The sequence below is a fragment of the Saccopteryx leptura genome, chromosome 6 (genome assembly GCF_036850995.1).
Source record: "Saccopteryx leptura isolate mSacLep1 chromosome 6, mSacLep1_pri_phased_curated, whole genome shotgun sequence".
Classification (NCBI taxonomy): domain Eukaryota; kingdom Metazoa; phylum Chordata; class Mammalia; order Chiroptera; family Emballonuridae; genus Saccopteryx; species Saccopteryx leptura.
In genome coordinates, this window is record NC_089508.1 from 105958260 (window position 1) to 105975268 (window position 17009).

Here is a 17009-nt window from a genome sequence, read left to right on the forward strand (position 1 = left end):
CTCCAGCCTCAACGCCAGAAAATTGAGTCACTGACACGCCCCCTGCTTCTTGGCTTCTCAGCATGACCCAACCTTCATGACAGGCAGGAGAGACTCCCAAAGGAAGAGCTGTTGCTTTCCCCCAGGGATGCTGCTCAGAGGGGACTGTTCCAACCAAGAAAGATGGCAACTGCAGTATTAGAGAATGACTCAGTACAGGGGTTTCGGTGGCTGTCCCCACAGTGTCTCTCCATGGGCCTCCAACTTTACACTTTCCTCATGCAACTCTAGCCTTCTCAGTTCTCCCCTACCAGAGCCCTGGGTAAATGGCTGTGAATGAGGTTTTCTGCATGGGCCCTTTAAGATGGAGCCTGCGTCTCCAAGAACTTCATCTCATTCTGGCAGACAGAAACCTGGCTCTTTTCACTGCCAACTGCTGTGTGAGTGCCTCTTCTGGCTCTGCAGCTCTAGGCTGGGGATCTGGGCCTGAGCACCCACACCTCTCAGGGCGACCTCACAGGGAGAGTCCCTCCAAACCCTCAGCCACTATTTGCTCCTGGGAGTGGGCAGCCCTTTCCATGTCTCTGCTCTTCCTACCAGTCTTGGTGTGGCTTCTTCTGTGATCCTTGGTTATAGATTACTCTTTGTTTAGTCCAAAGTTGGTTTTTGAAGATGATTGTTCTTAAATTAAATTGTAATCCAATTTGGTCTTGGGAGGTGGTAATTGGAATGTCTGCCTACCCCATCGCCATCTTGGAATCCCCATCACTTTTACTTTTAAAAAATTTCCAGAGTGGTGTTTCTTAACTAAGTGGGCATATTCCAAACTTACTTTCCTCCTTTTAATGAGAACTCCTGCCATAGAATATTTACTGATACTGATGGGAGCTATCTTACTCCTCAAGGGCTGGGGCAGAAAAGCTGCAAACCACTGTTATAAAAATTCAAGTACAATAAAATACCGGTGCTTACGGTTTGCATATATCTTGTGTAGAAGTCCAATTATGATTTGTAAAAATTCCAGAAATTCAGAATACTTGAAAAATATGTATCACTTTATTTGTACACTTAAAAAGTTGTACATAGAAACTTGTAAAACAGTTCTGTAAAACTGGAAGAACTGTCAGGGAAAAAGGAGGGTGTTACCTTTTATTATAGACTGATCATTAAAGAAGTTAAGAGAAATAAAAACAATAAAATGTTTAAAAAATTAAAGAACATTTTCCAGGTACAAATTTTATAAATACAAAACAAATTCACAAATTACTTTGAATGCTAAATAAATATCTAGTTAATAAACTCAGACTTAATACCTCTTTAGCCAGCACTGGTACAGCACTTTTAAGAACAAAAAATTGGATTCATTCATGTGTAGTGTTGAAAGAATGCGCCCATTAAAAAATTCTTAGACATATACATTTTTTTCTAAAATGTGCTATTACAGAAGACTTATCTGTGTAGATAAAATCTCCCTTAATATCACATGTCTAAGCAAAGTCATCAATGATAAAATAAATCTTAGGTGAAAAAATATTTTCCAAGATATTGGGACACATGAATGATCTCAAAATGTACAAAACCTCTGTAAACCAGTACTGTACCCAATACATCTACCAAACTTATTAGATACTGAACAAAACTGTAGCAAAGGAAATCTTTCCTACATTCTCCTGAGTGCTTCATATTAAAATTGAGAATATAGTGCAGGCCACACTTCAAAGTGGTCAATCAGTTGTTATTGCTTTATACATATATGTCTGCTTTATAGCATGATTTAATGTTCCATTTCATGAACAATTTGTTTTCCTCAAATATGTCCTTTCGAAGGACAGAATTAGATTCGTGACTTTTTGGCAGCCGGTGGTGTGCTGACTTGCTCCACGTTTCCAGGTGTCATGTGAAGCCCAAGTTTTTGAGCCTGGATATGAAAAAATGCTTGCAGCCTCATTCCAGCTTTTGCTTCACTTGTGTTACGAGGGTTGTACTCAAAGCAGTTTGAAAACATTAACTCAATATCATCAATAAACTCAGCTAGAAAGGAAAAAATGATATTAGAATGAAAGTAAATATATAAATAAAATTTTGCTTGCATCATATCTAGAAATGTCATTAAAAAACAAAAGTATACTTTTTTCTTTAGAAATTGAAGACTGAAATAGGTAGCAGAACTGAGGCTTAAAACTATTTAACTATAAACACTTATAAATTGTGGCCCTGGCTGGTTGGCTCAGTGGTAGAGCATTGGCCTGGTGTGCAGGAGTCCTGGGTTCAATTCCCGGCCAGGGCTCACAGGAGAAGCACCCATCTGCTTCTCCACCCTTCCCCCTCTCCTTCCTCTCTGTCTCTCTCTTCCCCTTCCACAGCCAAGGCTCGACTGGAGCAAAGTTTGCCCGGGCGCTGAGGATGGCTCTGTGGCCTCTGCATCAGGTGCTAGAATGGCTCTGATTGCGGCAGAGCGACGCCCCAAGATGGGCAGAACATCGCCCCCTGGTGGGCATGCCAGGTGTATCCCAGTCGGGTGCATGCGGGAGTCTGTCTGACTGCCTCCCCGTTTCCAGCTTTGGAAAAATACAAAAAAACAAAAACAAAACAAAACAAAACAACACTTATAAATTGTTTTACTGAAACTATGAAGTTATGTAATTAGGCCTAATTGCATAATTTCAATAAATAACTTCTATTAAGATCAGATTCTATAAAATATGTTGAACTCATTCAACTCCCATCTATCTTTCATACCCATATACATGGATAAGCATTTTAGGGACCTGTTGAGAGGTCATCTACACAATTACATTGAATATACATCATATAAGTAAAAAGAAAAACAGCCTCTACCTCATTAAAAAGACTTTACCTTTTTAAACAAAAATATCGAGAAAAATATAATTACTCACATGCTAATTTATATTCACATTTGTTCACCTTTTCACGAATTATATTTAAGGCAATGGGCTTTTTGATGATGTCATAATAGTCTGGGACCTGTAAAATAATAATTCAAATATCGTCTCTCCTATATAAAATGTATCAGAGACAAGTGGTCAAATACATGAAGGTTCTGCACTGAAAAGCAACTGCATATTAACCTCTAAATACTATTATTCTATTAAAACCACATGACAGATTTCAGTTATTTAATGCTATAGAAAGAAGCCTATTTATACTATAAGAAGTCTTAACAATTTGTGAAAAGAAAAAGATTTTGGTTTTGTGTGTTGTCTCTCTCTATATATATTATGTGGATACATATATGTATCTATAAAAATTTCTTTAATGAACATTACTGCATTTGTAATAAAGAATAAAAATGTATACGACAAAACTCAATTCAGCACAGGAACTACTCCGGAAAAATGAGTTAAGAGTCAAATTGTGATTTAATTTTTATAAGATGCTATTCAATGTTCATTAATCTTTTACATTCTTGCTCTAGAAATCTCAAAGTAAACTTCTGATGATGTCACTTTTTCATTCAGAAACCTTCACTTAACATTGTCACAAGTGAGACACTTTATAATCTGGTTGTATCCATCTAGTCTGCTCCATTCAATCTACCCATCATTACCCCTATTCTCATTTCTGGGTCTTCGGCTTATTGTCCACTCTTCTTGAAATTCCTTTATTCCAGTTCTCATGTTGAAATTCCATTTTACTTCAATGACCATACTAAATAGTTCTTCAATAAATCTGTTATTCCCTTCCTTTGAAATGCTCAAATCTCATTTTCTTCTCTATTTCTGAAAGACTATTATATAACTTCTATTGTAGTACTATATAACACTGTCCAATCTCTGCTATAGCATATCACATTCTGCCCTATTTATATATACACAGTTGGCCCTTGAGTAATGTGAGGTTAGGGGTGCTGACCCACCATGCAGTAAAAAATATATGTATAACTTTTGACTCCCCTCAAATTTAACTGCTAATAGCCTACTATTGAATAAAAACCTTACCAATAATGTAACCAGTCAATTAACATATATTATATGTATTATATACTGTATTTTTACAATAAAGTTAAGCTAGAGAATAGAGAACATTATCATGAAAATCATAAGGATAATACATTTAAAATACTGTGTGCATTTATCAACACTGTAATTTTATGTCAGCTGTTTATGAGAGGACTCACCTGCCAGTATCAATACTGTCTTATATGATAAAAAAACACTGTAGATATTATACATATTACTAACACTAGACATCAAATATGAAGAAAATGGATAAGAAATTCATATTGATTTACAGGTATAATGATTCATATATTGATAATAAAGATGTAGCAATATGATTGCTTTATGATAGCCTAGTGTAATCAGTATGATTGCTTCGTGGTAGTGGGGAAATTTCCAAAGAATTGTTCAATATATATATTGAAAACAACCCACATATAAGTGGACTTGTGTAGTTCAAATCTGTACTGTTCAAGGATCAAATGTATAAATAACTGCAGTACCATCTCTAATCCTTTAGTTAGCTGAGGTCGTATCTGTTATTTAAGAGTACTTATTTTTCAAATCAATGTCTCTCAAACTGTAGTCTTTGGATTAGCAACATCAGCATCATCTGGGGATTTGTCAGTAATGCAAATGGTTGGGCAGCATCCCAGGCCTAGTGAATCAAGAACTCGGGAAAGGCCCAATAACCTGTGTTTTAACAAGTCCTCCAGCTGATTCAGATATCTGCTGAAGTTTGAGAACCACTGTTTTACAGAATAGAAATACCAATAATGGTTCTCAGTTGAATTAATGCTATTCATATTCATTACCTTGAATAAAAACATTGAGGCTATTTTAACACACTGTCATCATTTATAAGAATTAATTACAGAATTAAGGGACTGAGGACAGTATGCTGTCTAACTCCTTTTTTTTTCAATATAGAGACTCATTTTTCAAGTGTTTTTGAAAAAAAGTACATAGTGATTAAACAGTGTTTGGATCATCTCAAAACTAACATGCAGATTAGATCAAGTACTATACAGAAATACACTTATAAAGTCTATAAATATTACCTGAATTTTAGAAACAAGTTTCAAAAAAGGCCAGCTGTCATCATGCCGTACCAATTCCACAACAAGTTGTTCAAAAGCAGATAGTTCATGAACTCTTCCCTGTCGGCCTGAACTTCTTCGATTCAGTGTCATAGGTGATGATTCTAAATAAATAAATGAATTAATTTTAGGTGATTACAAAGCAAAATATTTGATCACTGCAAGCTAAACAGGGCATATAAATACAAATTAAATTCAAACAAAACTGATACTCTATACACTGAGATGTTTAAGTTACATTTGGAGATATGAAAATCTGGACCAAATATTCATTATTTCCTTTTCAATCTTAAAAATTTCCAATTGTATTAAACATTCATTGGGAACAGATTGTAAAACAAGTGTAATACAAAAGCAAATTATGGGATACACATTTGTACATTTTTTACTTTTATTAAAAGTGTGTTTCAACCACAATAAAATAACATAAGCAGTTCTCATTTCCTGAAGCACATCAATAGAAAAGTTATCTCTTCAGATCTAGAAACTAGCCCTCTCTGTAAATTACCTTGTATAATAGAAAAATAATTCTCAATGATGAAGTAAAAGATTATTCTTATAAATCTTAGTTTTATATGGAGAGTTTTCTTAAAACAAGATGCTTTCTCATCAAATCTAAAGTATATAATGGAATATAAGGTATATGAAATAGCAGAAAAGGGTAGTATTATCCACATGAGTTTGAGTGTTTAAATTCTCTGCTTAAATGTAAATCCAGGCCTTGGCCAGTTGGTTCAGCGGTAGAGCGTCAGACAGGTGTGTGGAAATCCTGGGTTCGATTCCTGGTCAGGGCACACAGAAGAAGCAACCATCTGCTTCTCCACCTTTTCCTCTCTATCTTTTCTCTCTTCCCCTCCTGCAAACAAAGCTCGAGTGGTTTGAGTGAGTTGGCCCCTGGCACTGAGCATGGCTCCCTGGCCTCAACTGAGGTGCTAAAAATGGCTTGGTTGCCAAGCAACAGAGCAACAGCCCCAGATGGGCAGAGTATCTCCTCCTAGTGGGCTTGCCTGTGGATCCTGGTCAGGGTGCATGTGGGAGTCTATTTCTCTGCCTCCCTGCTTCTCACTTAATATTGAAAAAAGAAAATGTAAATCCACATATTTTCCCCCTTTGTCTTTAGAAACAGGTTAGTGATTTCACAAATCAATAGCAAAATATTTTTTCAGCAGAATGTTTTTAAATAAAAATGTTTAAGGTATATTAATTTGGAGTTCAGATTCAGGGAAGAGCAAAACAGGTAAGAAAAGTTAAAATTAGATCTTGGTGCAAAGTTACCTGATATCTCCCCCCAATAAACTAGACAATATGGCGACTACATAAAAAGACTAATAATATCCCATTCTGTCACCAATAAATTCTTTACTCCTGTCATTGTTTGAATAATGCAATACAACCTATCTGCAATTCTTCACAGGACAGCATTTTAAAAAAATGACTTGAGAAAGAGAGAGTGAAGGAGGAGAGAAATAAGAAACATCAACCAGTAGGTGCATCACTTTAGTTGTTCACTGATTGACCCTCGTGTGTGCCTTGCTCTGAAGGCTCAAGCCAAGCCAATGACCCCTTGCTCAAGCCAGTGATTTTGGCTGACGTTGATGATCCTATGCTCAAGGTGGTGAACCCACACTCAAGCTGGCAAGCCTGTGCTTAAGCCGATGAACCTGTGCTCAAACTGGTGACTTCAGTGTCCCAGGTTGACATTCTATCCATTGTGCCATCACTGGTCTCACTTCATTTTTTGGAAATAAAGTTTTATCACTGCTGACATTAAAGAAAAAAGGATTACAGATCTAAATGGATAAAGAAATTATTGTATGGATAAAGATAACTATAGATTATTTCAAGATGGCAGTGGAGTAGGCAGATGAAGACTCCCAGCACATACCACCAAACAGGATTACAAATTAATTTAGAAACAATCATTGTGAAAAACCAACTTTGGACTAAAAGAACAGGTCTCAAAAACCAAGGAGCAAAGAAGAATCTACACCAATCCTGCTAGGGAGTGTGGGGGTGTGGTGGGGGCACCCTTGTTCCCAGGAGCAAGGGGAGGCTGAGGCTGAGGGTCCAGAAGGGCTCTCATTACAAGAAGAGAGACCCTGAGAGATGGGGGCCCTCAGTCTCAGAACCGGAGACCCAGCCTAGAAATCCAGGGACTGGAGGAGACAGATGGAAAGCATTGAGAGGGGAGAAGCGCAAAGTTCTGTGTGTAGGAAGCAGCAGCGGTGCTTAAAAGGTACAGAGCAGAAAATATCACTCACAGCCACTTGCCTGGAGCCCCGGGGGCAAGGAGGGCTGAGAGAACTGGCTTGTCTTCCACAAGGAAAGTGACGAGAGCAAGACAGATGGTGACGGGCAGAGGAATGCCGGGGATGACCTGAGAAGCTGACTCATCCAGTGCAGAGATGGCCATAGCTGGGGAACGGGTTGATCCCTCCACACAGCACAAGCCTAAGTGGTTCCGGGTAACCCACCTCCAGAAAGTTCTCCAGCTCCAATCAGCACAAAAGACACAGCCAAAAGTAGGAAGTGGGGTGGAGGGGCAGTAACTCAGGTCTCCAGGGAGATCTGAGATACACTTCCACCTACTGAAGCCAGAACATGCCCTGCCCCTGGAGAGTAGCTGGCAGAAACTGCCTTCAGATTCTCAGAGGTCACACCCACCATGTTCCTGGATACAGTTTCAAATAAGCCCTCAGCTGAGATCAGTAAACAAGCCTACCCCTGAGTTAAGTAAACTGAAAACAAACAAATCAAGACTTCAAAGCGGCTCTACTAGGTAAGGAGACCACAACTGGAACAAGCCTGCAAGCCACACACAGAAACAATGGGAAGACAGAGAAACTTAAGTCATATGAATCAACAAGACAAAACCACAGAAAAAGATCTGGATGAAATAGAAGTAATCAAATTACAGGATGCAGAGTATAAAATAATGACTGTTAGGATGCTTAAGAATCTCAAAGCTACAATGGATGGTCTTAATGAATACCTCAATAAAGAAATTGTAAGAATCAAAAAGGACACGGAAATCATAAAAAAGAACCAGACAGAAATGACAAACACAATATCAGAAATGAAGACTACACTAGAAGTAACTAAAAGCAGGCTAGATGAAGCAGAGGATTGAATCAGCGACTTAGAGGACAAGATAAGTGAAAGCATGGAAGCAGAACATCAAAAAGAAAAGAGGACCAAAAAGTCTGAGGAAACTCTAAGAGAGCTCTGTGACAACATGAAGAGAAACATTATCCGCATTACAGGGGTTCCTGAAGGAGAAGAGAAAAAACAAAGAATAGAGAACCTGACTGAAGAAATAATAGCTGAAAATTTCCCTAAATTGATGTAGGAAAGTCACACAGGTTCAAGCAGCAGAGAAAACCCCATTAAAAAAGAACCCAAAGAGACCCACACCAAGACACATTATAATCAAAATACCGAAGCTAAGAGATAAAGTATACTAAATAAAAGCTCTAAGAGAAAAATAGTCAATCACCTACAAAGAAACCCCCATAAGGATGACATCCGACTTTTCAACAGAAACACTTGAGGCCAGAAGGGAATGACAAAAAATATTCAAAGAAATGCAGAACAAGAACCTATAACCAAACTTCTTTATCCAGCAAGGCTATCATTTAAAATTGAAGAAGTGGCCTGACCTGTGGTGGCGCAGTGGATAAAGTGTCGACCTGGAAATGCTGAGGTCACCGGTTTGAAACCCTGGGCTTGCCTGGTCAAGGCACATATGGGAGTTGATGCTTCCAGCTCCTCCCCCCGTCTCTCTCTCCTCTCTTTCTCTGTCTCTCTCTCTCTCCTCTCTAAAGTGAAATAAAAAAAAATAAAATTGAAGAAGAAATAAAAAGCTTCCCAGACAAAAAAACAAAACAAAAAAACAAAACAAAACAAAAAAACAAACAATACAAGAAATTCATCACAACCAAACCAATGCTGCATGAAATCTTAAGGAGCCTGGTGTAGACAGAACAAAGCCGGAAAAAGAAATCTAGTAAAAAAAGAAATGTAGAGTTGAAGAAAAAATATGGCAATAAACAACTACATATCAATAATAACCTTAAATGTAAATGGATTAAATGCTCCAATCAAAAGACATAGGGTAGCTGAATGGATAAGAAAACAGAACCCGTACATGCTGTCTACAAGAGACCTACCTCAAAACAAAAGATACACAGACTGAAAGTAAAAGGATGGAAAAAAAAATATTTCATGCAAATGGAAATGAAAAAAAAGCAGGGGTAGCAATCCTTATATCTGACAAAATAGATTTTAAAACAAAGACCATAGTAAGAAATAAAGAAGGTCACTACATAATGAAAAAGGGAGCAATACAACAGGAAGAGATAACTATACATATTATAAATATCTATACAACTAATAATGGAGCAACTAAATATATAAAGCAGACTTTGATGGATTTAAAGGGCAAGATCAACAGCAATACTATAATAGTAGGGGATTTCAATACCCCACTAACATCATTGGATAGATCCTTAAGAAAAAAGTTAACAAAGAAACAGCAGTTAAAACACACTAACTAGATCAACTGAATTTAATAGATATCTTCAGAGCCTTTCACCCTAAAGCAGCAGAATATACATTCTTTTCAAGTGTGCATGGTACATTCTCTAGGATAGACCACATATTAGGGCATAAAACGAGTCTCAACAAATTTAAGAAGATTGAAATCATATCAAGCATCTTCTCTGATTATAGTGGCATCAAACTAGAAATCAACTACAATAAAAAAACTGAAAAACATTCAACACTTGGAGGCTAAAGAGCATGTTATTAAATAACAAATGATTAACAACGAGATGAAGGAAGAAATAAAAATTATCTTGAAACAAATGAAAATGAGCATACAACAAAATCTGTGGGACAGAGCAAAAGCAGTCCTGAGAGGGAAGTTCATAGCATTACAGGCATACCTAAAGAAGATAGAAAAAGCTCAAATGAACAACTTAACCCTGCAACTAAAAGAACTAGAAAAAGAACAACAAGTAAAGCCCAGAGAAGTAGAAAGAAGGAAATAATAAAGATCAGAACAGAAATAAATGAAATAGAGACTAAAAAAATATATAGAGAGAGGATAAATGAAACTAGGATCTGTTCTTTGAAAAGGAAAATAAGATCAATGAACCTTCAACCAGACTCAACAAGAAAAAAAGAGAGAGGACTCAAATAAATAAAATTAGAAATGAGAGTCGAGAAATAACTGACACAACAGAAATACAAAGGATTGCAAGAAAATACTATGAAGATCTGTATGCCAAAAAATTAGACAACCTAGGTAAAATGGAAAAATTCCTTGAAAAAAACATTCTTTCAAAAATCAATCTGGAAAAAAAAGAAAAAAAAATCAATCTGGAAGAATCAGAAAACCTAAACAGACTGATCACAACAAATGAGATCGAAACAGTTATCAAAAACTCCCAACAAACAAAATCCCTGGGCCAGATGGCTTTGCAGGCGAATTCTACCAAACATTCAAAGAAGAACTAACACCTACCCTTTTCAAGCTATTTCAAAAAATTCAAGAGGAGGGAAAACTTCCAAGCTCCTTTTATGAGGAGAGAGTAATTCTGATTCCAAAACCAGGAAAAGACAACACAAAGAAAAAAAACTGGTGACGTCTGAGAAATTTCAACAAGTTCATCAACCAGAGACAGAAAAATCTATCCTTGGAGCATATGGAAGTTTCACAGACTGAAGGCAAAGGTAGGGTGAAGCAAAATATTGACTAAATATATAATCATACCTGACGGAAATAAGTCGGACAAAGAAACACTCTGCCTTCCTCGCTAATCTGAGCAAAGGCTGCTTTCACTTGGAACTGAGAATCAGGGGTGGCTAAGGGTGTGGAGGAGGCTAGGTTGCTGCACGTACATTCGTTCAAGCCGAGGAAAGAGTGCCTGTGGTGAATCAGCCCACATGAGCAGCCGTCTGCACGCTGTGCCACTACAATCGCCAGCGCGTGTCGCCATGAGCAACCCGGCCTCCTGCGTGCACCGTGAGCAACTGCCCATGCCACGAGCAGCAGCTGTCAGCGGCACGCACGGAGTGTGCCAAAGCAAACTTCCCTATGCCCAAGCTTCTCTGGGCGGGTGTGGCACCTCACCCAGCCATTCAAGCTAACAATCAAGCATCGGGGGAGGGGTGCACTGGCAGCTTGCAGTCCTTTCTGGAGCAATTTGGCAGATCCAATCACTGAAATTAGCTTAACCCACAGGCTACTCACCTCCCAACTGACCTACGTGGCTCTAATTGACAAGATCTCTCTCAGTTCAGCAATCCAAGACAAGAGGCATGATATTTTTTAGTGCCTCTTGCTAAAGGGGTGGGGGCAACTTCTGATTGGCAGAGCTTTCATACTCAGGGATATATGCTAAAAAGAGGGACTTGGCAGATGTTAAGAACTCCTGTACTGCAGGCAGCGACTAGGGCATCTTCTTCCCGGCCAAAACAGACTACAAACTGCGGAAAGCCTGGGGAGAGTGGTCCCAGAGTGCTAGGTGTGCTGAATAGGCCTGGAGGCTCACAGAAAGTCACCTTGAGAGCAATTGGCTCCCAGCCCTGCCTGATTATGCTGGTGGCTCTGACTGCCAGAGCCTTACCCAGAGCCCTGCATTCAGTGGGGATAGAGTGGTGATTTGCCAGCTCTTTGAGCCTCTTACTCCCCAGGCAGAGGCAGCAGGAGCCTCACAGCTAGATCATCAGGCTGCTAATACAGGAAGGAGAGACTAGGAGAGAGGCTCTGGGAAAACGGACTCTCTCATTGTCGGAGCCTGCAAACGCTAACAAGCCTTGACTACCAACGAGACTGAAGCCAAATATATGACATTGCTGTAGAGCAGGGGTCCCCAAACTTTTTACACAGGGGGCCAGTTCACTGTCCCTCAGACCGTTGGAGGGCTGGACTATAAAAAAAGCTATGAACAAATTCCTATGCACACTGCACATATCTTATTTTAAAATAAAAAAACAAAATGGGAACAAATACAATATTTAAAATAAAGAACAAGTAAATTTAAATCAACAAACTGACCAATATTTCAATGGGAACTATGCTCCTCTCACTGACCACCAATGAAAGAGGTACCCTTCCAGAAGTGCGGTGGGGGCAGGATAAATGGCCTAAGGGGGCCGCATGTGGCCCACGGGCCATAGTTTGGGGACCCCTGCCATAGAGTCTCATCAACTGCAAATCCCTACCTAAGCGTGCCACAGGGGCAGAGCCTGGGGTACACAGTCACCGACCAGGAAAAGGGAGAGGAAAGAAAAAGGAAGAAGAAGATAACCTTTCAAAATCAAGAAAAATCCAAAGACTTTATAATTTGTTCCACTATTTTTTTGTTTCTTTCATCTTCTTGCCTTTATTATTATTATTTCTATTTCCTCCACATTGGTCCTTTTATTCTCTGCCTGTCTTACTCTTTCCTTTTCTTGAACTACACTAGCCATAAGTGTTACATTTTATTTTTCTTCTTCCTTACTCTCCATGAGGGCTACACTCCAAAACCTTTAACTCTCTTTTTTCTTTTTCTTCCTTTCCTTTTCCCCTTTTTCTTATTTCTCCCTTTCTATTAGTTTCTTCTTTTCTCCTTTTACTTTTCCTCTCATTCAACCCTCAATCACGAACAAATTATAATTTGGGACTCAAGTGTTTTTTTGTGGCATTTTGGGTGCTTTTTACTTCGCTTTTTAACTCATTAGCATTCCTCCCAACCCAGGATCTCCATTCTATTCAGTCGTTGCTCCACTTAATAGTTTTTCTTTTCTTTTTTTTTCTTTTTCCTGTTTTCCTCTTATCCCTCTCATTATATCTCTTAGTCAACCATCACTTACAAGAAAATCACTTTATACTTGACCCAAATTTTTTCCTTTTTTGCATTTTGTGGGTCCCTTTCTTCCTTTTTTACCCCTTGAAAACTTCCCCCCAACTCAGGCCCTCCATTATAGGCAGTTTATGTTCCATTTAGTATAATATAATTCACAGTTCATCAGGATATTTTCCTAAGGAGGAGGGGAGAAGAGGGGAAGAAAAGAAAGAAAAGGGGAGGGAAATAATAAATTATTATTGGGGTTTTTTTTCCAAATTAAAAAAATTTTTTATTCTTTATTAATTCTCATTAGTGCTATCAACAAGACCACCCTCAGATGCCATTAAGAAAAAGGAAATCGCCCTGGCCGGTTGGCTCAGCAGTAGAGCGTCGGCCTAGCGTGCGGAGGACCTGGGTTCGATTCCCGGCCAGGGCACACAGGAGAAGCGCCCATTTCCTTCTCCACCCCTCCACCGTGCCTTCCTCTCTGTCTCTCTCTTCCCCTCCCGCAACCAAGGCTCCATTGGAGCAAAGATGGCCCGGGTGCTGGGGATGGCTCCTTGGCCTCTGCCCCAGACGCTAGAGTGGCTCTGGTTGCAACATGGCGACGCCCAGGAAGGGCAGAGCATTGCCCCCTGGTGGGCAGAGCATCGCCCCATGGTGGGCGTGCCGGGTGGATCCCGGTCGGGCGCATGCGGGAGTCTGTCTAACTGTCTCTCCCTGTTTCCAGCTTCAGAAAAATGCAAAAAAAAAAAAAAAAAAAAAAAAAGAAAAAGGAAATCAAATATCATGGATACAAAAGATAGAGAAGTAACACAGATAGATGTGGAAAAATCTACGGAGAAAAAATTTAATATACTGGAAACCTTGGAGCTAAATGACAGAGAATTTAAAATAGAAATCCTAAAAATACTCAGAGATATACAAGAAAACACAGAAAGGCAATTTAGGGAGCTCAGAAAACAACTCAATGAACACAAAGAATACATTACCAAGGAAATTGAAACTATAAAAACAAATCAAACAGAGATGAAAAACTCAATTCACGAGCTGAAAAATGAGGTAACAAGCTTAGCTAATAGAACAGGCCAGATAGAAGAGAGGATTAGTGACATAGAAGACAAGTAACTTGAGGCACAACAGAGAGAAGAAAGAGACTCAAAAATTTTAAAAAATGAGAAAGCCCTACAGGAATTGTCTGACTCCATCAAAAAGAATAACATAAGAAAAATAGGTATATCAGAGGGAGAAGAGAGAGAAAATGGAGTGGAGAATATATTCAAACAAATAATAGACGAGAACTTCCCAAACCTGTGGAAAGAACTAAAGCCTCAAATTCAAGAAGCAAACAGAACACTGAGTTTTCTTAACCACAACAAACCTATTCCAAGGCAAATAATGAAAATGGCACAAACCAACAACAAAGAAAAAATTCTCAAGGCAGCCAGGGAAAAGAAGAATACAACATATAAAGGAAGGCCTATTAGATTATCATCAGATATTTCAGCAGAACCTCTACAAGGTAGAAGAGAGTGGACCCCAATATTTAAATTTCTAAAAGAGAGGAACTTTCAGCCAAGAATACTATATCCATCAAAGCTAGCCTTCAAGTACGAAGGAGAAATAAAAACGTTCACAAATACAGAAAAGATGAGGGAATTTATCTCAGAAAACCCCCACTCTAGAAAATACTAAAGGGGGTTTTTCAACCAGATTCAAAGAACAAAACAAAACAAAACCACAAGTAAAAGCTCCACCAATGAAGGAAACCACTGGCGGTACATTTCTCAATTAGTGGAACTACAATGTTTCTGTACTTGCAACATTGAGAAAATCCTATCTTGCCACGGTCAAATCGATTAGTTTCTAACTTGAAGTTTAAGGACTGACAGTGTTCACATGTAATATTCATGTCACCAGAGGAATGCTCAAAAATTAAAGTTTCTCCATTTGAAACTGTTTTAATCCTTTTTGCGTTTCGGTCAGCATTACTCTGTCGTTTTTTTACATTTCTCTCCTGCCTTTGTTCAAGGGACTCATTTTGTCGAGACAGGCTTTTTTGTCTTGCATCTGAGGCAAGCTTTGTTTCTCTATGCTCATCAGTCTCATTTTGCCGAGAAAGACGCATTTGCTCTGTGACTGAAGCAAGCCTTGTCTTTCTCTGCTCAGTGGTTTCTTTTTGTCGAGAAAGCCATTTTTGTGCAGCTTTAGCTCCTTTTCTCTCCTCTTCAGTGCTGTATTTTCTAGGAGGCATTCTTAAAAGAAATTATGTTAAGACGTAGTTTTAATGTAAAACAGATGATTGCCAATGCAAACAAATGTTCACCTTCCACCTGACACTCTCAATTTGCGTTCAGCCTTAAATTGTTTCAAAAGCAGATGATTGCCAATGCAAACAAATGTTCACCTTCCCCCTGACCCGCTCAATTTGAGTTCAGCCATGGAAACTTCACCCCATTGGCTAGTACAGTTATGCAAACAACCAATAAGCTATCGGCGACAGACACTTAAGCCGCATATAATAAAGATGATCATCTTCATTAGTTATTAGAGAAATGCAAATCAAAACTGCAATGAGATACCACCTCACACCTGTTAGATTAGCTATTATTAACAAGACAGGTAATAGCAAATGCTGGAGAGGCTGTGGAGAAAAAGAAACCCTCATTCACTGTTGGTGGGAATGTAAAGTAGTACAACCATTATGGAAGAAAGTATGGTGGTTCCTCAAAAAACTGAAAATAGAACTACCTTATGACCCAGCAATCCCTCTACTGGGTATATACCTTCAAAACTCAGAAACATTGATATGTAAAGACACATGTAGCCCCATGTTCGTTGCAGCATTGTTCATAGTGGCCCAGACATGGAAACAACCAAAAATCTCTTCTAATAGAAGACTGGTTAAAGAAGATGTGGCACATATACACTATGGAATACTACTCAGCCATAAGAAATGATGACATCGGATCATTTACAACAAAATGGTGGGATCTTGATAACATTATACAGAGTGAAATAAGTAAATCAGAAAAAAACAAGAACTACATGATTCCACACATTGGTGTGACATAAAAACGAGACGAAGAGACATGGACAAGAATTGGTGGTTACTGGGGTTGGGGGGGAGGGGAGTGTGGGAGGGAAGAAGGGAGAGGGGAAGGGGGAGGGGCACAAAGAAAACTAGATAGAAGGTGACGGAGGACAATCTGACTTTGGGTGATGGGTATGCAACATAATTGAATGACAAGATAACCTGAACATGTTTTCTTTGAATATATGTACCCTGATTTATTGATGTCATCCCATTAACATTAATAAAAATTTATTTTTAAAAAAAGGAAAAAAACTATATGCCAATATCCCTGATGAACTTAGATGCTAAAATTCTCAACAAAATATTAGTAAACTGGATCCAGTAATACATAAAAAAAGCATACATCATGATCAAGTAGAATTTATTTTTGGGAGGCAAGGCTGGTACAACATTTGCAAAGCAATCAATGTTATTCATCACATAAACAAAAGGAAGGAGAAAAACCACATGATAATATCAATAAATGCAGAAAAAGCATTTGATAAAATCCAGCACCTATTAAAGATCAAAACTCTCAGCAAAGTGGGAATATAGGGAACATACCTCAACATGATAAAGGCATCTTTGACAGACCTACAGCCAACAACATACTCAATGGGCAAAAGTTAAAATCAATCCCCTTAAAATCAGGAACAAGGCAGGGGTACCCCCTTTTACCACTCTTATTCAACATAGTTCTGGAAATCCTAGCCATAGCAATCAGAGAAGAAGGTGAAATAAAAGGCATCCAAATTGGAAAAGAAGTAAAATTATCATTATTTGCTGATGATATGATACTGTACATAGAAAACCCTGAAGTCACAGTCAAAAAACTACTGGACCTGATAAATTCAGCAAGGTGGCAGCTTATAAAATTAATACTCAGAAATCAGAGGCATTTTTATACACCCACAATGATCTGTCTGAAAGAGAAATTAAGAAAATAATCACTGGCCCTGGCTGGTTGGCTCAGTGGTAGAGCGTCGGCCTGGCGTGCAGAAGTCCCGGGTTCGATTCCTGGCCAGGGCACACAGGAGAAGCGCTCATCTACTTCTCC

General features: G+C 38.7%; 1 protein-coding gene across 3 annotated transcripts in view; it reads right to left on the reverse strand.

The window, feature by feature from the left end:
- Positions 1-1013: 1013 nt before the first annotated feature.
- Positions 1014-17009, reverse strand: part of BAZ1A (bromodomain adjacent to zinc finger domain 1A) — a 113315-nt gene continuing 97319 nt past the window's right edge. For all 3 annotated transcript variants that reach the window (XM_066342000.1, XM_066341999.1, XM_066341998.1), the window contains 3 exons: positions 5000-5142; positions 2877-2964; positions 1014-2010 (listed from right to left, as the gene is read on the reverse strand). In XM_066342000.1, coding sequence (XP_066198097.1) covers positions 1814-2010; positions 2877-2964; positions 5000-5142 — 428 coding nt within the window. In that variant the 3' untranslated portion in view covers positions 1014-1813. The remainder of the gene's footprint in view (positions 2011-2876; positions 2965-4999; positions 5143-17009) is intronic.